The sequence below is a fragment of the Trachurus trachurus genome (assembly GCF_905171665.1).
Source record: "Trachurus trachurus genome assembly, chromosome: 4".
Taxonomy (NCBI): Eukaryota; Metazoa; Chordata; class Actinopteri; order Carangiformes; family Carangidae; genus Trachurus; species Trachurus trachurus.
The window spans coordinates 29,239,319-29,265,282 of NC_139898.1; the positions used below are offsets into that span (position 1 = coordinate 29,239,319).

At 44.7% G+C, this 25,964-nt stretch overlaps 2 protein-coding genes across 2 annotated transcripts in view; one reads left to right on the forward strand and one right to left on the reverse strand.

Moving 5' to 3' along the window:
- The window catches only part of slc22a23 (solute carrier family 22 member 23), a 28,103-nt gene extending 3,641 nt beyond the window's left edge, over nt 1–24,462 (reverse strand). Inside the window, exons 1-6 of the mRNA XM_083970721.1 lie at nt 23,316–24,462; nt 21,361–21,464; nt 19,531–19,685; nt 2,581–2,767; nt 2,114–2,241; nt 611–713 (exon numbers count right to left, since the gene is read on the reverse strand). Coding sequence (XP_083826847.1) covers nt 611–713; nt 2,114–2,241; nt 2,581–2,767; nt 19,531–19,685; nt 21,361–21,464; nt 23,316–23,768 — 1,130 coding nt within the window. The 5' untranslated portion in view covers nt 23,769–24,462. The remainder of the gene's footprint in view (nt 1–610; nt 714–2,113; nt 2,242–2,580; nt 2,768–19,530; nt 19,686–21,360; nt 21,465–23,315) is intronic.
- The window catches only part of bphl (biphenyl hydrolase like), a 106,858-nt gene that overhangs the window by 23,434 nt on the left and 57,460 nt on the right, over nt 1–25,964 (forward strand). The gene's annotated exons all lie outside the window — the stretch shown is intronic.

A 25,964-nucleotide genomic window follows, 5' to 3' on the forward strand; every position in this document is an offset into this window, starting at 1 on the left:
TCACCACGCTATGAGATAATAATAGAACGTTACGAGACAGAGTTGTTTTAGAGGTAAATTCATGCAAAACCGCTGATGCGCGTTGCGTTCAGGGACAGTTTTTCAGCAAGCAGACTCTGTATTTACCTCGAAAACGGCTCCGTTTAGTAACGTTCCATTATTATCTCATAGCATGGTGATTGTGCAGGTCACAACTTGTCCACGAAAGCGTTTTGGAGTTTTGGGATTTTGTATTTGATGAGTTTGATGAGGGAAACCAAGAAATTCCATTAGCCTCCATAGTGTAGCTCTGAACAGCCTGCCGCTCCGCTCCTCCGTTCTAAAAATAGCTTACACCGACAAATAAAGGTAACGAACCTACTGCTATGACTATAGGGATTATGGCAATGGGCCAATTTGCCAAAATGTTGAACTATCCCTTTAACGCTCACACACATGTCTTCGTTTCATCTCATGTTGGAGTGGGGTGGTGGGAAGGTGGGTTGGGTGGGGGGTGGGAAGGGACGAGCTCATGTGTAAATTCATGCTCTTTCTCGACACAACGGATGTAGGCTTTGATTAGCAAAGGAACTTGTACACAGCCCAGCCACAGACGCAGCGACACACTTACGAGTTGACACACAGCACCACAATGTTTTTCCACAGGTTCCTGGTGCTCATCATCTTGACAATGCAGCTCCTCTGGGGTTTCTTGTGCAGCTCCTGCTCCAGCTCTGGTAGGAAACATGAAACGCACACCTTGTGAGACCTTTTTCTTTCAGAAGGTAATGAGAGACCGGCCGCTAAGGGACCTTTAGCACGGTGAAGCTAATGTGCTGTGGGGCTCTTAAGACTGATACAGGACTTCCCTCTGCCCCCTCTCATCAGCAGCTATCTGTCTGCTCGGCCACAGGAGAGGCAGGAACAATGAATCACACGCCGAGGCAGGGGAGGAGGAAGTGTTGGTGGCGCGGAGAGGAAGGATGTGTCTTTGCTACACAACCGCTCATTAATAACTTGAAGGCCAACTGCCATGATAGTCCTAGGAGTAGGTTCGTTACCTTTAATTGTCGGTGCAAGCTATTTTTAGAACGGTGGAGCAGAGCCGCGAGCTGCTCAGAGCTACGCTACGGAGGCTATAGGATTTCTTGGTTTTCCTCATCAAACTCATCAAATACACAATCCAACAACTCCAAAACGCTCTGGTGGACAAGTTGTGACCTGCACATTCACCACGCTATGAGACAATAACAGAACATTACCAGACAGAGTTGTTTTTGAGGAAAATGCAGAGACTGCTTGCTGAAAAACTGTCCCTGACGGGAACACACATCAGTGATTTTGCATGAATTTACCTCTAAAACAACACTGTCTGGTAACGTTCTGTTATTATCTCATAGCGTGGTGAATGTGCAGATCAGTTTTGGAGTTGTTGGATTGTGCATTTGATGAGGGAAACAAAAAATCCCATGCACCTCCGTAGTGTATCTCTGAGCAGCTCGTGGCTCTGCTCTGCCGTTCTAAAAATAGCTTGCACCAACAATTAAAGGTAACAAACCTACAGTATACTGCTATGACTATAGGGATTATGGCAATGGGCCAATTTGCCAAAATGTTGAACTATCCCTTTAAAGCATCTCAATGTGCTGCTAAGTGTCATTATATATTGAACATTTGTTTGGGTTTCTGTTTAAATTTGAAGCGGCCACCTGGATCTGAATTGTAAAAGTATTTGGCACATTAATTCCCAATGAAAACAGCCGTTAGCATCAGCGGCTACATACTGAAGTCCCACTTTATGGACCTGCCAGTGAGACTTTGCTCCTGGAGGTTTCTGAAGGGGAAGATGTGCTTCTGATTGCTGTTGCATTTCATCATGTGGACGGTGGGAAACGCTTGTGAACACATCACATGAACAGAAGCATCTTTTGTAGTCTTTTTTTGCATGTGAGTCGGTTGTGTTTGTGTTTGTTGCATGTTCGTTTCATCACACACCAAGAAGCAGCTGCAGCAGCACAGCACAGACGATGAATTCAAAATAATGTTGCATAATGAAGCGAATAAAGCGACAGAAAGTAGAAAAATTTGCAGCGAAATGGACTTTTCTCTCTCCTTTTTTTTTTTTCGTCCTCACCTGCGAGAACTCCACTGGGCTCGGTTGTCATGTCAACCTGATTCTTCTTGGAGATGTGCAGCATCATGGCTTTGGACCGCCTGTAGTGCTGGGTGGCCAGCAACCAGCGCAAAGACTCGGGAAAAATCCTGCAGAGAGAGAGAAAGAGGAATGATAAAAATGTACAGAGAGAGCGGACAAAGAAGGATGAGAACAGAATGTGTTGCAAGAGCAAGAAGAAGGAGAAACGGAGGGAAGAAGAAAAACAAGAGGAGAAAGAGAGTATTGTTTGTCCGCTGAAGAGGAGTGTGTTCAGTACTGTGCGGAGCAGTGTGTACTGTACAAGCCGTCGCCTGGTTCAGTGCGTGGAGAATCTGCCCCCTCCCTCCTCCTCCTCCTCCTCCTCCTCCTCCTCCTCCTCCCTCTCCCTCCTCCTCCTCTTCTCCTTCTCCTCATTGCTATGGATTTCCTCCGAGGGCGGGACTCACCAGACGTAGGGCAGCATCAGAACGAACGGGCTGATTATGACGATCTGCAGGACCTGCCAGTCATCGCGGTCCGGCCAATTACGGCACAGCGCGGCCACCCCTGGCATCAGGAGCTGCCCGCCCACCATCAGAAAACTGGCCACCATGGTCATGGAGAAGCGCCAGCCTGGCAAACAAAGCTCGATCCCTAAAATAAGAAGAGATAGAGAGAAAAGGAGATGGAGAGAGAAGGGAGAGGAAGATTCAGTTTCACACAGATATATGGTAGATTTGTGCGGTGTTGATGCACGCAGATAAATAATGTATGAGCTGTTGTTTGTGTCCGTGGATGTGATTACCATCATAAACCAAACAGCAGCTTTAACGGCCTTGGACGAGTGTGATGTGATGTGATGTGTGTGTTTGTTTAATGGTGAAGCCGGTATTGAATTTCTTCTCTGAATTATTGAGCACTCCTATTACTGATCCCCCCCCTGAGAGAGAGAAAGAGAGAGAAAGAGAGCACCAGTTTAACACCACACCACCTCTTTATGAACTTAGGATGGACTACAAGGCGAGCCGTGAGTGAGAGAGGGTTTCTTAATGCCTCACCCGTCCCTGACCGGGCTCCCCCTCCTCTCCCCTCCTCTCCCCTCCTCTCCCCTCCCCTCCCCTCCCCTACTGCGTGTAACATGGTACAGTCCAGATGGTCTGGTCCATATGGCAAGGTCTTTTTGAAGGTGACCATTGTCGGTGGGTGAGGAAGGCGGCGGTAGCGGCGGGGGTGTCGGGGGGGTGTGTGTGTGTGTCTGCTAACCTGGCTTCATGTACTGTCACTTCTTATTGTGGAGAAGAAGAGAAAGAGGAGGGGAGGAAATAGGGGAATGGGGGAGAAAAAGGGGGAGTAAGAGGGGGGCAAAGTGGGAAGAGTATAGGGGTAGAATACAAATTACTTTTCCCTCCGAAGGACATGGAGAAGTCCCTCCATTCATCGGTGGAGTCACCGCAGGAATGATAATAAAGACGGGAGAGAGAAGAAAGGTGGAGGGAGAGAACAACAAAGACAAACTGAAAAAAGACTTTCAGATAAGAGGACGATGAGAAAACGATTCAGTCAGTCAGAGGGAGGCCGGGAAGAAGGAGAAAAAATGTTGGTATTAATATAAATCCCCTCATCTCTCTCCTCTTCTGTCGCAGACTTAGAGTTTTCAGAGTTAGTCTCCTAAAGCCTCACTGCCCCCCCCCTCGCAGGAACCAAAACACATGGAGGAAATTACATTGACCCATAATCCTGAACTCTCTCTTCTTCCCTTCCTCTCTTTAGGCGTCGCAGCAAAAAACTGTCGATCTTTTTACATGTGAGTGACAAAACACGACATCTGGTGCGGTTTGAATACTTTTTGTGAAGTTGTTTATGAATTAACATGATAAAAGCCGTCTTGTGTTAACATTTCTGCACCATTTTGGTTCTTAATTAGTCTGATTTTATTTATTTTTCTTTTAAATTAACATTTTATTCTCTCTCTGTGCCAGTGTGGGTTCTCTCTCCAGGTCCCCCCCCCCCCCCCCCCCCCCCCCCCCCCCCCCCCCCGGCTTCACAGTCCGTCGGCTGAATGGTGACTCTTAACTGTCTGAATGTGAATGTTGGCTGGGACTGGCATGGATAAGCAGCTTGGCCAACGGACGGATATAGTCCTTAAAGTTGTAGGTGAGATCTCAGAACACAGCAACATTGGCTTATTTACCGGTTGTAAACATCTTACATGTCAAACTTTGGGACAAAAGTATATTGTCACATTTGTCAAGTGTGATTGACATTAAGCAACTATTTTACTCTTCAGCTTCATTTTCAAGTTGTAATAAAGTAAATGTATCATTTAAGGCAGCACGTATCACTTTTTTTTAATGTAACAGCTGAGTCTGAGCATTTTACCGTCTTTCAGCTCAGTGTTTTGGTTTTGCAGCACAGACAGATGTTTTTCTAGCAGCTGAAGAGCCAGATGTTTGTCTCACAAGCTAAAAACAGAGTGAATACTGAACTTACATTCACTGTTGTGTAAATAGGCAACAGTGTGCTATCACATTACACAACTTTCTGAGGTCATAACATGTTAGTGTTGGATGCAGTGAAGTACTATTATGTTATTATATGTTCTCTATTGTTGCATCTAAATGATGACAATGAGCTGGTTTCTGTAGTTTCATGTTTTCTATGATCCTGTCAGACAGTTTGATACGTAACGATCCAACGTTCATGTTTTATAAAGTGGATTAAAAGGGACTACGAGTTTTGGAAATCAAAGTGTTTTCACACTACATTTCCCATGAGCCTCCGCGTGCACGGTGAAATTCTTGGACCGGTGCAAGACGGACGAAAGCGAAAACATTTGCCAAGAATGTTTTCACTCATCAAGAACGAAAGTCGGAGGTTTGAAGACGATCAGATACCGTCGTAGTTCCGACCATAAACGATGCCAACTAGCGAATATGGACCCATTAACAAGTGTGGGTAATGTAGATTCATCCACATTTATATGAGTATCTTTAATAACCAAATACAAACTCCTCAGGGTCTCTTTAAGTAACTAGGTAAGGCAAGGCCATTTTATTTGTATAGCCCATTTTTAAAGACAGTTTGTCTCAAAGGGCTTTACATGGCATCATAACAACATCCTCTGCCCTTAGACCCTCACATCGACTGAGGAGAAACTCCATAGAAAACCCTTTTAACAGGGAAACATTGGAGAAACCTCAGGGTGAGAAACAGAGGAGGGATCCTTCACCCAGGACGGACAGACGTGCAATAGATGCTGTTACAGACCAGAAAACAGTTTAATGTGGAAAACATAATGTTAACAAGAGCTGAACTAGGTGGTAGAAGAAGAAGAGGAGGAGGAGGGAGATCTGAGTGTAAAGTAGCATAAAACTAAAGTGCAGTCAGACAATGTCAGGGTCAAATCGATACCTAAGTGCAGAGCTTGTTTACACGTCGTCCTGTGTTTAGTTACTTTCCACCACTGCTGTCACCCCGTCTGTCTGTTCTGGCAAACAACAACAACACAGCGCCGCCACGTCTCTGTCTCTGTGGTACTTCAGTCCACACCGGTCAATAGGAATGGATCACACACACACACACACAGACACACACACACACAAACTAAAGAAATCAACTGTACCTTGGCAAACCCTCTGCCTCCCTAAACCAACCTCACAAAACAAAAAGCACTCCCCAACTCTCTGGGGAGGTGTCTGATCCCACTGACTCTACTGGGATATAAAAAACACACACTCTCTCTCTCTCACACACACACACACACACACACACACACACACACACACACACACACACACACACACACACACATACACTCTCACTCACAAACACTCACACTGGCAGGGACCTTTTGTTCCAGCCGAGTGGAGAATGGTTCTCCTTGTGCTGATTATCTCACTGCTCCCCCTGTGGGCTGATCCTCCCTCACCCTCACCCTCACCCCCTCCCTCCTCCCTCCCTCTGCCCACTCTTGCTCATCTGGGCTGAAGTGGCTCTCTCACCCTCTGTGAAGCCACCATCCCCCCACCTCAACTTACCCTCCTTACCCCCCCTCTTCCTCCCTCCTCTCACCAAGCAGCTTCTCCTCAGTCTTTACATCTCAAAGTGAGTGAACAGTTGCAAAACAAAACAGAAAAAAAGCCCAGACTGGCATAAAGGGAACGCAACAAATAAAACAAAAGAGGTGGCAACACAAAAAAAAGCAGCCAATCTGGTAGCCAAACAAAACTCAAATGACAAATGGCTGACAGCACCGTCACTCACACACACACACACACACACACACACACACACACACACACACACACACACACACACACACACACACACTGTGTTGTCTGCTGCTCCCTCGCTAACCTTGCCTGGGGCATGAGAACGGAGTGTAGAGACAATTGGCTTCCTAACAGCATGAGTTCACACTGAGAGCTACAGTATGCCTGTGTGTGTGTGTGTGTGTGTGTGTGTGTGTGTGTGTGTGTGTGTGTGTGTGTGTGTGTGTGTGTGTGTGTGTGTGTGTGTGTGTGTGTGTGTGTGTGTAATGGAAATGTATAGGGAGGTGGCAGCTACTGTATGGGGTTAGATTGATGGGATGCAGTCGATCGGTTCCAGTGATGGGAATAACGGCGTTAAAATAAACGGCGTTACTAACGGCGTTATCTTTTTCAGTAACGAGTAATCTAACTAATTACTATTTCCACCGTTACAACGCCGTTACCGTTTCCGACAATTAAATGAGGCGCGTTACAAACTACTCAGTGAAGCCGATGTCCTCCGACTTGGCTCATCTCATCTCAGACACAGAAGCTGCTAAACTGTTGTTGTTTTTTCCCTCCTCTCCTTTGGTGAGGGGAGGGGGGAGGAGGGAGGGACGAGACAACCGCATAAGTGATGATGATTGGTTGAGGCAGAGTAAGGTTTCATGCTAAGCCAATCAGAGGCAGTGTTCAGTTTGTACACAAACCACACACGCACGCAGTTTAGCCTCACACACACAAACTAGCAGAGGGAAGCTGCCGAGATCGGAGGGAAAGTGGAAACAGACACTACTTTAATCTCCCTGAGGTAAAAGACAAGAACATGTGAGGTGTAGCTACATTATGTCCCGGAGCGAAGTGTTTGTCCTGAGCTTCTGCTCACCTGACTCTGTGCAGCTTCTTCATTAAATCCAAACAGTCCGACACAGCGACGCACTGCTCCTTTAGACTCTAAAGTCTCTGTAGCTCATCAGCTGGAACTCTTCCAGAGCAGCTACAGCAGCATTGTGACCTCAACCATGGTTGGTGAGAGCAGAAATGTTGTTGTTGTAGTGAAAATGGGCGGGCTCGTGAAGACGCGAATTTACACAAAGTCAAAACGAGCGATAAATCGCATTTCTCGCGTATCTCGCGTTTGGTTGCGCGTAAAAGCTCGCGCGAAAAAAAAGCGTTCCTCGTGTTTGTCGATGAAATAGACGAAGACGCGAAGGTCCCGTCGCCATAAAAGAATCGCGTGTAGCGTCGCAAAAAAAAAAAAGTCGCGTATACCGCGTCTCGCGCCTAATCGCGTCTCGCGCCTAATCGCGTCTTTGCGTCACGGCCTTTTACACCGCGGACGTAACGAATAAACGGTGACGGTGTGAAAGAACAACATAGAACAGGACCAGACGTGGCGTTGTTTCCTCTTTTCACCTACAGCTCCACTCTCCCTTACTTACACTAACTACTGTTATTGTTGAGAGCAGAGAATTGTGGGATTTGTAGTTTTTGACCAATCGTGTGCTCTTTCTTTTTGTGATTTTCCCGGTTCACACATGTATTTTTTTTTTTTAGGGGCAAATGCGAGTGAAATGCTCGCCCATGGTGGGCATAAGAAAATGTAAGACCCATCTAAAATTATTTAAGACTTGAACACAATAATTCAACAAATTTAAGACATTTTAAGACCTTAAATTTAGATTTTCACATTTTAGACTTTTTAAGACCCTGCACGCATACCCTGTTATTTCATATAAAAGTTTAAGTGCATATTTTATGATGCTATGTATTATATATTTAAGACCATCTTAGAATTTTCTAATAAATTTAATACTTTTTAAGGCCTTAATTTTAGATACATGAATTTAAGACTTTTTAAGGATCCGCAGATACCCTGTTGTGCGCTCGCAGCAGGACAGATAATCAGATGGATAATCGGTAAAGTTAATAATTTCACTTAATGTGGCCATGAATAAATTAATTTCGATGTTTCGCCTGTTATTAAACGCAAATCTTGAATAGGTCTCCGCTCCGCTGCTCCTTTAGACTCTAAAGTCTCTGTAGCTCATCAGCTGGAACTCTTCCAGAGCAGCTACAGCAGCATTGTGACCTCAACCATGGTTGGTGAGAGCAGAAATGTTGTTGTTGTAGTGAAAATGGGCGGGCTCGTGAAGACGCGAATTTACACAAAGTCAAAACGAGCGATAAATCGCATTTCTCGCGTATCTCGCGTTTGGTTGCGCGTAAAAGCTCGCGCGAAAAAAAAGCGTTCCTCGTGTTTGACACGATGAAATAGACGAAGACGCGAAGGTCCCGTCGCCATAAAAGAATCGCGTGTAGCGTCGCAAAAAAAAAAAGTTGCGTATACCGCGTCTCGCGCCTAATCGCGTCTTTGCGTCACGGCCTTTTACACCGCGGACGTAACGAATAAACGGTGACGGTGTGAAAGAACAACATAGAACAGGACCAGACGTGGCGTTGTTTCCTCTTTTCACCGACAGCTCCACTCTCCCTTACTTACACTAACTACTGGTATTGTTGAGAGCAGAGAATTGTGGGATTTGTAGTTTTTGACCAATCGTGTGCTCTTTCTTTTTGTGATTTTCCCGGTTCACACATGTATTTTTTTTTTTTAGGGGCAAATGCGAGTGAAATGCTCGCCCATGGTGGGCATAAGAAAATGTAAGACCCATCTAAAATTATTTAAGACTTGAGCACAATAATTCAACAAATTTAAGACATTTTAAGACCTTAAAGCAGATATCAGTGGAATGTTTTTGTTAATATAAGTCCTAAATAGTCCTATTTTCCGTCAGCAATCACTTACATGAAGTATTTCAGCCTAAACACGAGTCTCTCCGTCACTCTGCTCTGCTGTAACCCGAGGAGAAAATTTTCCTTGTGGGATACAAGTGTTATCCAATGAGGAGAGAGAACGGCATGAAGGGCTGTGTGTGCAGCCAAGGGATGCGTGTGAATGTGGTGACGTAGCACGAGGACCAATTGATGCCTGACAAGGGCGGGGGCTGCTAACTCATGGTGCGTTCAAAGAAACTCGTACTTTGTGTTTTTCCTCCCTGTGAAGTCATACCAGTTCGATCTGGTACGAGTTCACGGGTCGGAAGTTACGAGTGGCCGTTATAGGGAACTTTCACAGACAACAGGATGGTAAAAACACGAGCTACGGGTTACCTGGAACGCTACCAAGTCGTAGTTGTGACTTGAAGCTGTAACTTACGGTTTCAAAAGCCTGCCTTGAACGCAGCATTAGCCGAAACGGCCGTGAAGCTGATATCTGCTTTAAATTTAGATTTTCACATTTTAGACTTTTTAAGACCCTGCACGCATACCCTGTTATTTCATATAAAAGTTTAAGTGCATACATATTTTATGATGCTATGTATTATATATTTAAGACCATCTTAGAATTTTCTAATAAATTTAATACTTTTTAAGGCCTTAATTTTAGATACATGAATTTAAGACTTTTTAAGGATCCGCAGATACCCTGTTGTGCGCTCGCAGCAGGACAGATAATCAGATGGATAATCGGTAAAGTTAATAATTTCACTTAATGTGGCCATGAATAAATTAATTTCGATGTTTCGCCTGTTATTAAACGCAAATCTTGAATAGGTCTCCGCTGTTTTCACATTTAAAAAGGTCTTTGTTGTCTTTGTACAGAGACAATATGAGATTTGCTTGTAGCCACAGCACTTAAAAAACCCACTGTAACCTATTTTCATAGGCACACCAGCCTCGCTTTCAATAAAACACACACTCGCATTCCATAATTGCGATCAGTGAAATATATGAAAACAATAAAATACAATTTAAAAATGAGAGAAAAAAAATCCAAATTCTTCGACATATTTAAACAAAAAAAAGAAAGAAAAACTAACGCAATAGTTACTTTCCCTGGTAACTAGTTACTGTTATAGTGAAGTAGTGGAGTTACTAACTCAGTTACTTTTTGGGAGAAGTAATTAGTAATAACTAGGGATGGGACGAAATATCGTTTGGCGAAATTTCGCGATACAGAATGTGACGAAATGCATCGTGCTGCAAAAAAACGTATCGCGAAATAAACACAGGCAGGCCGCGGCATAATAATTGGCACGCTGGCACCTCCACCGCTAAATTTCTCACTGCCACCAGCTCACGAGTCACTGTTTTGTTTTCCGGGCTTTCTGCGCTCTTATTTTGAAAGGACAGCTGGAGAGAAGGAGGAGGGAGAGAGAGAGAGAGATAGAGATATGATTTGATTTGACACGCAGCAAAGGCGGAACCCAGGGTCGCTGGCGCTGCACACCCCGACACTCGCGGCTCAGCGTATTTAATTCTGAGATCAAGTGACGGTGAGCGGCCTGACGCTGCGTCATTATTACCGCCGTGGCCGAGTCAGGGCAGACGAACGGTCACCGGGGATCTCCGCGGGTCCGTCAGCGCAGCCGAACGGCCGTGCCGTGGTTTAGCTCCGTCCGCTGCCCGGCGTCGACAACGTCGAGCTAACGTGTCCTTTTTCACTCTCCACTCCTTCAGCCTCACGTTCTCACGTCCTCACAGCAGCTTCTGTTATTATGAATTAACCTGGCGATGATGTTGTAACCCACCTACACAGCTGTTAAATGATTGGCTGTTTGTCTGGCTGTTTGTCTGTCGGGTCTTTGAGATGTTGTGACTGTTACATTCTGATATGATTTTTTTTCTGGATGCACTGCAGTCTGTTTTGGCATTTTCCTCCCAGTGCAATATGTTTTACATGTAGGCTAAGTTTCTGATAGGATCCAGGTCCCTGTTGTGAAAAATGGGGAAATATCTTCAAAACTGGATGTGGCTATATGGATAGATTAAAATCCCTGTTGTTTGTATATGTCACATTGCTTTATTGTAGTAGCACCCTCAATGACAAGAACATTTCAAACTGGCACTTGCACTGCTATTTTTTATTTTTAAGAAAAACTCCTAGGCCAGGCTAACCTAGAGAGGGAGGCTGATATAGAAATAGGAAAGCAGTGTGTGTGTAAAATAATTATTGATTATTTTAGAGAAATTAACAACCTAGAGACTAAACACAGAGAAAAGGTCTGAAATAGAAACAGAAAGCAGTTTCCCTGTTTGTGTGCAACTGGAGCAAAATAAATATGTTATAATTTATTATATTTTTCATCCTTTTTTTTGATATCGTATCGTGGCATATCGTATCGTGACCCTGGCATATCGAAGTGCATCGTTTCGTGAGTTTAGGTGTATCGTCCCATCCCTAGTAATAACTAATTACTTTTTAAAAGTAACGTTCCCAACACTGATCGGTTCACACAGAGACACAGTGTCCTCCGCCACGAAAGTGATTCATGCTCAGGAAAACATAAATATTTAAATGTAATTTCAGGGGAATAAATTGCAGAAATTGTTGAATGACCAATGTGATCGTCCCTTTATCGTTTTAGTATTACAGTAAAGATATTTGGGTTTTAGGTTAAAGGTACATTGTGTAGGAGGAATTACTCCCATCTAGCGTTGCGGTTGTATATCGCAAGCAACTCAATCGTATTTTTCATGCTGCATTCACGTGAAATTGGGCAGACGGACGATGCACGTAACAGCATAAACAAGCCTCTATGTAAACAAGTGGTCCGTCAGCACGAGGCAAATAAACAACACACGTGACAATATGTTGTCATGGCGATGTCGTATTGTTTACCTGACCCACGTTCTACCGGCTTTCTCTCGTCTTCTGTGACTAAAATGACATCTGGTTTGTTAGCGACGGCCGTCTGTCCGACTGCAGGTGAATGCAGCATCAGTGTAACGCTCCATTCCTCCTCACTGCGTTACCGCGGTGACTTTTCACAGACGCCACCTCGACCTGAGCTGAGTTTCCGTGGTTTCCTACCGTCACGCTGTGCGCTGTCACGTAAAAACATGGCGACACGACATGGCAGCAGCACCGAGCTTACCCGCTCCATGGAGATATGAACGATATGAACGGCTCATTCAGAGCTGAAAGGAACACTTCAGTTTGTTGATGGGGGGGATTACTGAGTAATGAAAAACAGACTTTTGAACCAAATAATCGATTTTCGTGAATAGATAACACGAGAAGTTACACAATGTCCCTTTAATGGTGAAACAAAACAAGCTGTTTAGTGAGAGATATCTTTTCTTCTTGCAGCCTAAGGCCAATGACTTCATAGAGAGGCAGCGATAGGAAACAGACAGCAGGCTTGACAAGGGCACGACATGACAGTAGTTTTCCCCAGCTGAGTCAGCAGTAGTCATCCTCCCAGCTCATGAGAGCACACACACACACACACACGCAGGCATATACTGTGTCTCTGACTGTCATTACTTAAAAGTCTCTAAGGATCAGTGAACAACGATATTAACCTTGACTCACTGGTGTAAAAGTAACTGCAACCTAATTCCTCTGCGTGCATGCACAAGAAGTAGCCTAATAATTAAAAAAAAACAATCACTGAACGTTTCTCCTTTGAGCAGCGAAACAGCTGTAGTCAGCTCGGATTCACAGCGAGTACCGAGGATTCAAACGCTGACCCAGTTTTCACGAAGGAGAGAAACGCACCTCATCAAACGAGTCCTGCAGCACAACCCACTCCTCTGTCACCGAACCATCCAAACTGTCCGCTGCTGCTTTCTGAGACGAGACAAATATTTTACCAGGTGTGACTGATATATATATATTTTTTTTCTCTTTTCTCTCACAAAATCAAATATTGAAAATGTAAAGTCTCATGCAGCTTTTTGAGAATCACCAAACTAATCAGGCTCAAAGTCAAGTCTCAGAACAAGGAGCTCTTGACACTGACGTTTTATCACCTTTTATGTTGTTGTGATGAACAAGTGCCTGATGAGTCACATGTGTGAACATATGGAGATTATGCATCAATAATCCAGGAGTTGTTTGATCTGTAACTATGGACATTTATCTGTGTGTTTTCACAGGCAAACTGTGTCTCTATTGGAGAAAACCCAAGCCGACAGAGGATGAGGACCACTTATCCTTCGAAAGACAGATTTCCAGCATCTCACAGCAGGTGCATCTTACAAAAAAGAAACACGAGAGTATTTTTGAGAGGAGTGTGCATACATAAATCCATAATTACACATTTTTCTGTACTAAAATTAAAAGAAAAGGCAGGAGCAGGAAGAAGCTCTTTCTCCAACGGCTCCCAGAGGAAGGTGCTAAATTACAAACTAATAAACCCACGTAGAATTGCTGCAACAACCAAAAATACTCACAAAACACACACAGAGAGACACACACTCACACACATCAACACTTTTACATTGGCAGAGCCAGGGAAAGCTCCAATAAGGTTTATTATGCGCTGCGTGTTGCAGCGAGATAACCGGACGATGAGAGATTTCAAATGAGCCTCAAGAAAATGAGCAAGCGAGGGCGTGTGACCGCTGGTGGTAATGAAATGGTAGTAAGGAAAAGAGAGAGAGGGAGAGAGAGAGAAAAGAGGAGCAGGATGGGATGAATGGAGCAGAGGAGAGTCGAGGAGTGGAAATTGAAAAGACCGGAGAGCTGCTGGGTTCAGAAATAGAAAAATCAGCTTCGCATTTACAGTGACAGAGGGAGAGAGAAAGAAAAGAGAAAAGGGGAGGGGGGTAGAAATATGGATAATATGGATGCAGCAGCTCACACACATGCATATGTACTGTACAATCATCCATAATACAGTGTTTGCATGTTGCATATGTTGTAGAGCTTCTCTCTCTCTCTCTGCTGCAACATATTTAGCACACAGCAGTGGAGCTGAGCACTGTATCTCTACATGTTGTGACTCTGATGTTAAATTGCTGGTTTTCAGCTTTTTTTTACGTCCATAATGGGTGTAAACATCTGCCCCCCCTTTTTAAGCTGCACACTGCTGCAGGATGGATAATGATCCCTAAACATAGAGACAGAGCAGCCAATCGGTGTTTTTGCGACTGGGAGGGAATGATCCTGATTCGCCAGGGTTAGTCACATGACCAGCTGAGCATGTGTTTCACCTGCAGAAGATTCAGGGGGATCTCTACTGTAGCTAGAAAAAAAAACATCACCAGGGATGATCAAGTCAAGAGTCTGTCAGTCAAAGCTTTCATAAAGTCAGAGAGCAAAGACTTGAACTCCAGTTTATAACAGCTTAAGACATATTTTTGGCAGTTTTTTTAAACCTAAAAAACACAAATCCCCACTTTATCTGCAGGAAAAACTGAAAGTGGGCAGTGCATGCTACAATATGTCAGTTAATATCACAGGAAAACTTTAAAACAGACAGTTGTGGGTTGATGTTTTAATGTTAGCTCTGGTTTCTTCTCCTCCAGATCCAGCTGGTCAAACATCTGGCCGGTCTGACTTCCTGTCTGTTTGTCTTTCTCACCTTCCTACTCCCAGATCTCAGCCTCGATTTTACAACCGCACCACGCTGAGCTCACCTGACCTTGCTGCGAGCTTTGGTGAGTAGTGTCTTATTTATTATTCATCATTATTAGAAAGGAATGAGACCAGAACTAGGATCTATGATAATTTTATTTAAATTGATCCCACATGTCCAATTACCTTTGTCACATTAAACTAAAGAGAATGAAAGAACAAACCCCCCACACTGTTCATCTGATATGGATGTAAACACCTTGGTGTGATTACAGCTGTGTTACATCACTCTCCTCTACATGGTTGAAAACTTAGAGAGCTACCGATCCTCCGCTGTGGATGTAAACACCAAAGCAGAGTAAAGCTGAAGGTCAGAACTTCAACCTCACGGCCGTTTTTTTGTTTTTTTTCCCCACTTCTAATCCAAAGTAATGGAGAATCAGAGCCAACACAACAAAACAAAACAATGTGTTCCTGCCAAAAAACACTCATCGACTGCAGTGCTTCTAGTCCTGCAGGACGGACGGAGAAGAGACACTACAGTTCCTCTCCTGGCAAACAAGGGGAAGGAGGAACTGACGAGGTAATGAGGATTTTCATATCTGTCTGTTTTAGCGGTGTAATGAAAATGTGTAGCCTGACTCTCGCCAGACCCTTGTAGTTCCGCAAAGCTACGCTGAGCTCCACACAAGGGTCTGGGACTGCTCCATAGGCGATTCATTTCAGAAGGCGGGGCCTTGTAAAAAAAATCTTGTATGTGATTGGATAAACCACTTGTCCGTTATCTTGAATGACGTGCTACTTCAGCCACTCACTGCGAGCCGCCATTGTTGTTTGACTCAAACAGTCGCTTCAGCGCTACGTCACACCTCAGAAAGTCCCGCCCGGCGATCCTGATTGGTTCATTATTTTTTGCTCCGGGGAAGAAGTTTGCATTGGCCTCGAGTCCAGACCCTTGTGTGAAGCTGAGCGTAGCGCCTCTGGTGGAGCTTTGCGGAACTACAAGGGTCTGGAGAGAGCCAGGCTAGAAAATGTGCTCGTTGGGTTTCATTGCCTCGCAGCTCCTGTGTCGGTGCAGTTGGGTTTATTTGAAGCTTCATATGTCATCATGATTTTTCCAGCACGCTGTTACTCTACATGTGCTTTACTGTTAATGGGATGGCCGGGTCTGTTATCAGCTGTCAGAGAGTGAGCTCACTTTAAAGCTCAGATCAGTGTGTGGCAGGCAGCGGGCCGACTGTTCCTCCTACTGTATGCACCGCCTCACACTACCAGCAAACACCTCATGCAAACACCTTTTTTCTTTGTTGCACTTCAAAGTGCATGCCTGCAATCTGTTCTCTCACACCAAACACACACACACATAGAGACACACACGGTTACTAATCCATCATTGTCCACACTGAGCGCAACAATAGGTGAATAGAAAATAGAAAAATTGCCTCCCATTACAGGTATTTGTGTTTGGCAAACCGACTGTAATAACAGGAGACAAATTACTAAATTGTGTGTGCACTGTGTGTGTCTGTGATGAACGAACAATCTGCAGTACAGAGGGAGAGGAGGAGACGTGCACTGGGTGTGTAATAATGTTCAGAACCAATGAGAAAAAGATAAATTGGCCAAACACTCTCTTTTAGAGAGTAATTGACTTTTCTCTGATTAGATCGTTTCTCAAGTTCGTGCATGATTTGATCTGAATCAATAAACGCAGAAGCTTGTTCCAAGTGCATCTCACATACTAGGCCGCCTGGGATTATACACTAGGACCAGTTTAAATTACAATCATAGTAATAATAAATCAGTTATTTATGGCATTTATAGCATTCAAGCGTTAACTTTTTTCAGCCATTTGTTTTTATCCAGACAAATGAAATGTCTCAACAGCTCTGGACATTCATGACCCACAGAGGTTGAACCGCAGCAGCCAAATTACTGATAAGCAAATGCAAGCACTAACATGTGTTTAGCCAAGCCTGTTAAACATGAGCATGTAAAGCATATAACTTAGTCTAAATTAAGAATTTCTTGCTTTATCTTTGTGTTATTTTTTTTACTATTTTTCAAGGCTGTCAATTGATTAAAATATTTAGTCTCAATTAATTAGGGGTCCATAGTTAATCCCCATTCATTTCTTATTAATGGCACATTTTTTTACTTTTTAAAAATGTAACTAGGAGCAATGCTTTTTCGGTGTTTAATAATGGACAAATGTTGCTTTATACAAATGTACCCTTATTAAACATTAATGAAGAAGCGCTCAAAGGCCTCACTCCATTTGGCATAAAAAATATGCTTGAATAAAAACATGACGGCTCCATTCGAGCGGTGACTGTTATAGCAGAAATGGTCTAGCTTGTGATTCATTTCCAGAACTAAGTGTCAGGTCAAAGGCCAAAAAGACATAACGTGTTAAAAAATAGTGCCATTGAAAGGAATTTGCATTTATACATTTGCATTGACAGCCCTAAATTTGCCTTTTCACTCAGTGAATGCACAGCAGTAAACCTCATCTTGATCTCAACCCTAACTCCCCCATCACTTTCCATTGTCTTCATCTTCCTCAAAACAAACTTAGAGACTGAAAGCATCGAAAGGAAATGCAAACTACAACATTATTTGTGTGTTGTCTGCCTTTGTCTACATCACAGATTAAATTCAACTCTCAGGAGCCGCTCGGCAGCAGACGGCTCCGAGGCGTACATTTTGTTTGTTTGTTTTTAGAAAAGCAGTTCAGCAGAGATTTATCTGGAGCCCCCGCTGAGGGGGGAACAAACCCGCCCCACTGCTGGAGCTCAAAGTCTGCCCTCGCTCCACGCATAACGTATGACTAATCTCTGACCGGCCTGAAAGAGACAGGGGGCGAGAGGGGGCGAGAGGGGGGGGGGGGGGCAGTGGGGGATACAGCGGCAGTGGGTGAGGGTTGACGGCTCTTCAGGGGAATGAAAACACTATCAGCCAGTGGTGTCATTTTGATCACCTTGGCTGCTACGGAGGCCCAGAGGGGACATGGAGGGAAACATTTCACATGTGGAGGAGGGAATCTACTTCTGTGGTCTGTCACAAAATATCTCAGCTTCAATTTACCGCACAGATCTTAAAGGGATAGTTCAACATTTTGCCTTAATCCCTATAGTTTTAGGAGTAGGTTTGTTAACTTTAATTGTCGGTGCAAGCTGTTTTTAGCTGAGCGAGCTGCTCAGAGCTACGCTACGGAGGCTAATGGGATTTCTTGGTTTCCCTCATCAAACTCATCAAATACACAATCCAACAACTCCAAAACGCTCTGGTGGACAAGTTGTGACCTTCACCACGTTATGAGATAATAACAGAACGTTACGAGACAGAGTTGTTTTAGAGGTAAATTCATGCAAAACCACTGATGCGCGTTCCCGTTGGGAGCAGTTTTTCAGCAAGCAGTCTCTGTATTTGCCTCGAAAACAACTCTGTCTCGTAACGTTCTGTTATTATCTCATAGCGTGGTGAATGCGCAGGTCACAACTTGTCCACCAGAGCGTTTTGGAGTTGTTGGATTGTGTATTTGATGAGTTTGATGAGGGAAACCAAGAAATCCCATCAACCTCTATAGCGTAGCTCTGAGCAGCTCGCAGCTCTGCTCCGCTGTTCTAAAAACAGCTTGCACCAACAATTTAAGGTAACGAACCTACTGCTAAAACTATAGGGATTATGGCAATGGGCCAGTTTGCCAAAATTTTGAACTATCCCTTTAAGTATACAGTATAACGTTATATAGTTGTTCTTGCTTACTATGAGCAATGATTAGGCTACAACAAAGGAAACCAACAGTTACGTAGCTTGTTAACACAGAGAAATCTACAGCTCCCGTTCAGTTCAAGCACATACGTCTTTATAACTGCTGGTTTGCTCTTTTCAAAAACCAAATATTCAACTTCTGAGCTGCTGAAAAAATGTAAATACCACACTCCCCCCGCCCCCCTTCCCTTCCCTTCCCTCCCTTCCTCGCTCCTGCTTTGCTTACAGCTAACTCAGATTTAGCTCCTCTAATCGAGCTGCTGACATTTAACCAACAAAGGTCGTGGCCTTCAGGGGAATGGTGTTTGCTAAAAACAGACATATTAGGCAATAATATTATTTTCTTTTTCTCTAACAGAGCATCCCTGTCTATCTACTTGGAGTGCACTGCATGACTTTACTGTTGTTGATGATCATATTACAAGCTTAGATGATGTCTAAACTGGCATGAGGATAATAATATGTGTCATTTTGAACCGCTCTGACATCCACATGACGAAGCACATCATTAGAGCATCGTTTTCTGGCTTGTTTTTTGTACACTGGCCACTTTCTTTCTATTATATAGGATATTATAGTGTTCTATTATGTTCATTTAAGGGGTCAGTGCCCAACACATTTACTGCACCAACTAAAAAGTAATAGTAGTGAACTCTAGTGCCTGAGTCTTTATCATGTTGAAGACAGACATTACACGCCCAAACAAACAAATATTGATAACCAATAATAACTAAAAAAAACTGCAAAAGTGAATCAGAAAAAGCTATAATAAAACCTAGAAGCAGAAGGAGGTGGGCATAGAAACTTCAGGGGGCAACAGTAGTAGTCAGGTCTATGTTTTCCTCTACATCACCTCCAAGGCTCAATGCTGCTCAGGCGTTAGTGGTTTGAGATTAAACACAACAAAGAGCAGAGCAGGAATGGGGAAATACAGGTGCAGGTACAGAGAGAGAAAGCACAGAGAATAAAAAAAGGAGCCGACAGGTACGAGGAGGAGGAGAAAGCACTGCAGTTATACTTACTGAGCACGTAGAGGGAGAGAGCGAGGCCCGCCAAGCAGAAACCCTCAAAGAAGCGCAAGGTGCTGAACATGGTGACGTTTACAGAGAAGGCAACACTCAGACCAAACACCAGCATGAAGAGCACCGAGAGGATCAACACCGGGTGTCGACCAAACCTTGGAAACAAGAACAAGAGGGGAGGAGGGGGGGGGAGAAGACAGATGGAGAAAGAAAAAGAAAGAAAGATGCAGCAGAGTGTTTAGAAACTGTCACAAACTATAGAGAAGAAGCAGCTTTTGATGTGCAGTCGGGTGAAAGGGGATCATGCCACTCATTGTTTCCTCTCAGAGTCTCTGGACTTCCTGTATGGGAGGAGGTTTGGGGGTGGGAGGGTATTGGGGGGGCATTGAGGGGGCATTGGGGGGGTCAGTAGATCAGTGGGTCAGGTCAGAGCGGAGGCCTCAGTGCCCCTGCGCATTTCTTTACATTGTTTCCATGGTCACTGATCCCAGACACAATGCTGGGACTTTTTTTCCCACGATGCAGCTCAGGTGGTTCCACAATGAACTCAACGGACAACAAGCCGAGATTTAAAGGGTCATTCCACCACGTTACATAAAGACAGTCGTATAGTTTGAGGTTTTTAATTGTTCATTTTGGACTACACAGCCACTGAATAGATAAAGTTTTCTTTCTGGTTGCTTTAGTAAAAACTTTATGAAAAGAATCAATCTCCTGCAGACTGAAGACCTTCTCTGAACTAAAACTGCTGACAGTGAGGTGGAGTGACAGGGACTTTTTGTCTTGTAATGGATCTTATTGTTGAATTTTTAAGCCACGCTAGCTCTATAGACTCAATTATTTCAGAGTACAATATCACCTGGATTGCCTTGGATTCATCACTCCTACAAGATGAATTTTATAGATTTTGGCGATACCCTGACATTTATTCTAGCAGCACCAGCCGGTCAAAGCTCTACCTTATTTTGTGAAATACCAACATGTATTGGATGGATTAGCACTAACTCTGGGTGGTTTTCAATGACATTTGGTTCAGATATTTGTTTATTAAAGTGAATGTGCCCTCAAATGACAGTGGTAATGTCCTACTGGGCAAAGCTGAAGCAAGATGTTTTCGATGGACAGTTTGGATAATACTGCACATTTACTTTTCTTTCAGATGTGTATCCTGACACACAGGACGTCTTTGTAGCAGTGTTGCAAGATCGAGGCTGTTGTTATGGTGAGTACAATGTTATCTTTTAAAGGTCTCATACAGTATAAAGAAAAGATTTACATTCAATCTTTTTTGATTATAAAGCAGCTCGAGGTTCTTCTATCAATACTGTGACAGTATCAAAGCCTCAGTCCACAGAGAAATGCACACAGCCTGTATTCAGAAACTGAAACCTTAAAACCAGTCGTTAGGACTTTCTGTGACTTTGTGATGTCACAATAAAACAGTCCTCAATCCCCGCCCACTTAGACCCACTGTCTAACACTTGCAGGATTTGGTTTCTCTGAGTGTTTGGTCTGAAATCTGCTTTACTTTTATTTGATTACTTAGAAAACCTTCAGCGAATCAGAGGCGGGTTTCAGAGCCTCCTCTCTCTTGTGATTGGCTGCGACTGACCTGTTGTTACTAGAGCTCCGGAGAGAAGCTAAGAGAGAGGAGATGTAAAACTATATTTAGATGATCTTTGCTGCTCTAGCTCTTATGGATCAACACTTCAAATAAAGAACATGAGAACTGTGAAATAAGGGACCTTTAAAGCCGACTAAAACACACACACAGACACACACACAGTAGAAAGGCAAAAAAAAAAAACAGAAGTGAAGGAGGCAACGTACCAGTCGGCCATGACACCCATCACTAGATAGCCAAATATGGAGCCCACCAGCAAAGAGAACTTGGCAATGTGCACCTTCCAGGCAGAGTCGCACACCAGGTTCCACTGAAACGGAGACAAAGAGAAACAGAGGAACATTAGCCAACTTCTCTCTGAGAACCACCCACAACAAGATAAAAGGGAATTAAACATCAGCAGCCAAGCATTTTCTTTTTTAATCTGAAAGCTGCACAGAAACAAAAAAAAAAGAGGGAAATGTGGGCTTCTCTCATCACAAGTCTGTCAAAGTCTTTTCGCTCTCTGACTCACTGTTTTGATAATTCATGAAGGCTGATGAGTGTGCAAACATGGTGCGGAGTCGGACGCTTCTGAAATATTCAAATGTACGTCTTGAAAGGAAAAGAAAACACACAAGAATATATGTGTATATATATGTTTGTGTGTGTGCAAATGTGGGCGCGTGTCTATAATAACAGAAATCAATAGTTTTCCACTCTTTCCTCCAAACCCATGGGTCAGTGAACACAACACTGCAGCTCTCAGCATCTGAAACTCAGCCAAGGACACATGTGGGAGCGCGATGTGCTGCCTGCCTGCGTGCGGTACGTGTGTGTGTGTGCACTGCACTCTATATTTGTGCACTAACCCTGAAAAAGTATCTGCAAGAGCTCATCGGACCCGACTCAGCAGTGTGTGAAAGTAGTTTCTGGTATTTAACAATGATTTACAGAAGTCCCCTCCTGCTGCTGAGCCTCTGACTGTGCAGAGGAGCGGGCATGAAGGAGATGATCACTGCACTGGTTATGACTGATGATTCTGGTTGTAAAAAAAAAATGGAAGGTGAAGACACACAAGACAGTGTGCGTTCATTATGCACGGGCTATTTAGCAGCAGTGCTACCTAGGGAAAATACATGCAGGGTTCGATGATATTAATTAGGGCGAAACAATTAGATCGTGTCATTGTTTTGTAAAGTTTTGCATCCAAACTGGATCCCAGAGAAATTGCAATGAAAAAACTGAGTTATTAACTATTAGCTGGACCTTTAAGTATCTTCTGCACCAACAGTGATCAGATTGGATACAGGCCAACGTGACTAATCCACATTGAAAACAGTTTATTTGTGTAAATTAAGATTATGCTGTGTCAGATTAAGGGGGTCGCTGAATCAGATACCAGCATCACTGTGTCACAATCTGTGTGTGCACATGTATTGATCTCCACACACTGAGTGTTTTTCTTTTTTTTTGTGGATTGGTTAATGGGAAGTCAGCATAAATCAGATATCAGAGTCAATACCAGGAGGGAAACAGTGCATCCACAGTTCATGCCCACTTTTCCTCCCCAGATGGGAATCCAACCATGTAATTAAGTGTTTTTTTCGTGTTGCATTTGTGTGTGTGTGTGTGTGTGTGTGTGTGTGTGTGTGTGTGTGTGTGTGTGTGTGTGTGTGTGTGTGTGTGTGTGTGTGTGTGTGTGTGTGTGTGTGTGTGTGTGTGTGTGTTGTGGCCTATAATGCATCGACATTGAGGAGCAGTGGTGGTGATATAAAGACTGTAAATGGAGAGACGTCTTATTAATATTGCAGCACTGATCCTACACACACACACAGCCTACTGTACATGCTATACAGTAGTAGCTATGTAACACTCAGCTATGTCAGCTGCTGTCTTATCTGAACTGCACACACACACACACACACACACACAGACACACACACAGACACACACACACACACACACACACACACACACACACACACACACACACACTCTGTCATATTGAGGTCAGTGGGTAACTTGTTAGTCAGCTGTGTCGGATCATCTTTACACTGCGACTGGCGCTGGTGATGAAGACACACGGTGGTGAGGATGAGGATGATGGAGAACAGAGTGTTTTTTTTTTTTCTTCTATCAGAGAGAGATATCACTGTGGGTCTATGTGCTCAGTCGTTACCTTGGTAACCACATTCTGACTAAGTCCTGTCTGCAGCTCCAGCCTCCACTCCTTGCAGGCGCACAGTTGCACACCGTCGCTGCCGTAGCCGAAGCCGTATCCGTACCCCTCCCCGGTGCCGGTGCCGGTGCCGTTGAGCTGCAGCCCCGGCGCCCCCCCGGTGACGGAGACCGGCGGGGATGCCACGGTCCAGTTACTCCCGTTATTGAGGGGCTGCACGCACGTGCCATTGGGTTGCGCCAGGAGGAAATAATCCGAAAACTGGCTAAAGCCGATGAACAATGCCGGTATCCAGGTCAGGACCACGAGCTGCTTCTGGTGTTTCCCGAAGCCCCCCAGAGACGGCAGAACCGAGCCGTCGATGTGCGGTAGCAGCCGGGGCGCCGGGTGCTCCAGCGGGGTGAAGCCGTTCTCGGGCGGGTGGTCCTGCGCCTCCGGCCGGCCGGCTGCCATCACGGCGCGGCCACAAAGACAGAGAGCAGCTGGGCGCAACAGCGGGTGAAGCGAAGCCCCCGCTCTGCTGCCACTCGCGCACTCTGCGTTAAGCCCTTTGACACAAAGAAAGCCCCACAGCGCAGATAAATCCTGTGTGTAGCCAGCAAAAGCAAAAGCGCGATCCAAAAAAAGATAAAGACAAAAAAAAGAAAAGAAAGAAAAAAAAAAGAGCTGATGTCCAGTCCGCTCAGGCGCGAATCACCGTGCGGTCGTCCTCATGGCGAGGGGGGCTGGAAGCGACCAGGGGATGTCCGAGTGGAGAGGCAGTGTCAGGGGGAGAAGCTCCCGGAGCGGAGTGCACTCGGACAGGCGGCGGGCATGCTCGTACGCGCGGGCGTCACATCCCATAAGCACCGCTGCTGCTGCGGGATCCATCCATGTGGGGGCTGAACCGGACCAGGCCTGCTGCTGAAACAGTGAAACATGGAGCTACATCCAGAACTGGGATCCACTTAAACATTCGCTGCTCCTTCTTCATCCACGAGCGCCACAGGTCTCATACCTGCCCGGACCGGGACCTCCTGGAGGTGCGCATCACTTATAGCTATAGGTCCTCACGTGCACATCAGCCGCGCGCCCACTCCATCATCACCACCGGTCCACTTTGACGGTGTAGAGTTCAGGGACGCGGTGGAGGAGGAATATGCTCCCCGGTTTGTCGCTGTCTAGTCAATGGGACGCGGTGCCAACGCTGGAGCTTGGAGCAGGAGATTGGGGAGAGGAGGGGGTGGGAGGAGGAGGAGGAGGAGGAGGAGGAGGGGGAGGAAAACCCCGCCCTCAGTCGGTGGCGCTATGAGCTGCGATTGGAGATCCTTCAAAGGGCGACTGCACCACTGACGGGCATCTGCAGGCAACAATGATCCTCTTTGTGCAGCCTCTCCACCTTCTCCACTCAATATAAAGCTTGTTAGAATCACTAATCAGTCACGTTTCATCGATGCAGGATGATTTATGATGTGAGGATCAAGTGTAGATTATTATTATTATTTTCTTCTTTCAATGTGGGTGGTTTGTAGCCTATTGATGCGTTCACTGAACATCCTACGGGGGCTGTTTTGCGTCATATGATTTTTTTTCTTTTTTTCCATAACCGTCATATAAATAGACAGTATTAGTTCAGCTACTGGTTTAGGGAGAGAGAGGGAGAGCGAGAGAGAGACAATGGGGAGGACAGCAGGGTTTTTGGATGATGTGCTGCCTGTTGACCGCAAGGGGGCGTCAAACGATCACAGTCCTCTAGCATCAGTTTTTCTTTTTTTTTTCTGCTTAAATGTGACTCTCAGCAAAAAAAGAAAAAGGAAAACAAGACAGAAAATAAACCATATGTCACACTGCAGGGTTATCAGAGGTGCACTAAAGCAGGAAGAAGTGAAATTTAAATGCCCTTAAACGGAAATAAACGCTGTGGGTGTTTTATGAAGCTGCAGCTGCTCCTCCCTAATGACTGATGAGACATAACAGTGACCTTGAGATTTAAGTGAGTGGCAGATTTTTCTCTCCGTAGTGAAGGAGCCTGCAGGAGATAGAGAGCGAGAGAGCGTGTGCATGTGTGTGCGCGTGCATGTGTATGTGTCTGTGTGTATGAGTGTGACAGGAGCTGTGGGGCTTTGGGTTGTATGTGTGTGGCAAACATCTCATTCCTGATGTGTCTGAGTGAGTGACATGGAGCTGGTATTCAGGGCGCGGCTGACAGTGCAGCAGGGAGGTGACAACTTGTGCTCAGCTCTCACTCATCTCTCACCTCCACCCACCTTCCTCCTCCTCCTCAGAGACTTATTAAGGTTTGAGATAGAGGAGGAGAATAAAATGAGGAGGTATGAATGTGTGTCTGTGTGTGATTGATTGAATGTGTGTGTCTGAGTGAGTGCCATCTGTTACGGTTTGACTGCCACACCCATTTCATGCCACATACCAGAGCTGGCTCACTCATTCTCGGGGCCCTAACTAGAGTGCGGCGGCCCTGTCCACATACCACATACCAGTTAAAGAGACTAACATGAATTGCTGTTGGCAATTATTTAAATAATTTATGATCATTTTTTTATTAAACATATCCAAATGAACACGGTAATGATGATTTATTGATGTTTAACTATGACACAGAGCTCGTTCCATTCGGATCCATTCAGCGTTTTAGGAGATAGGCTTATAAGA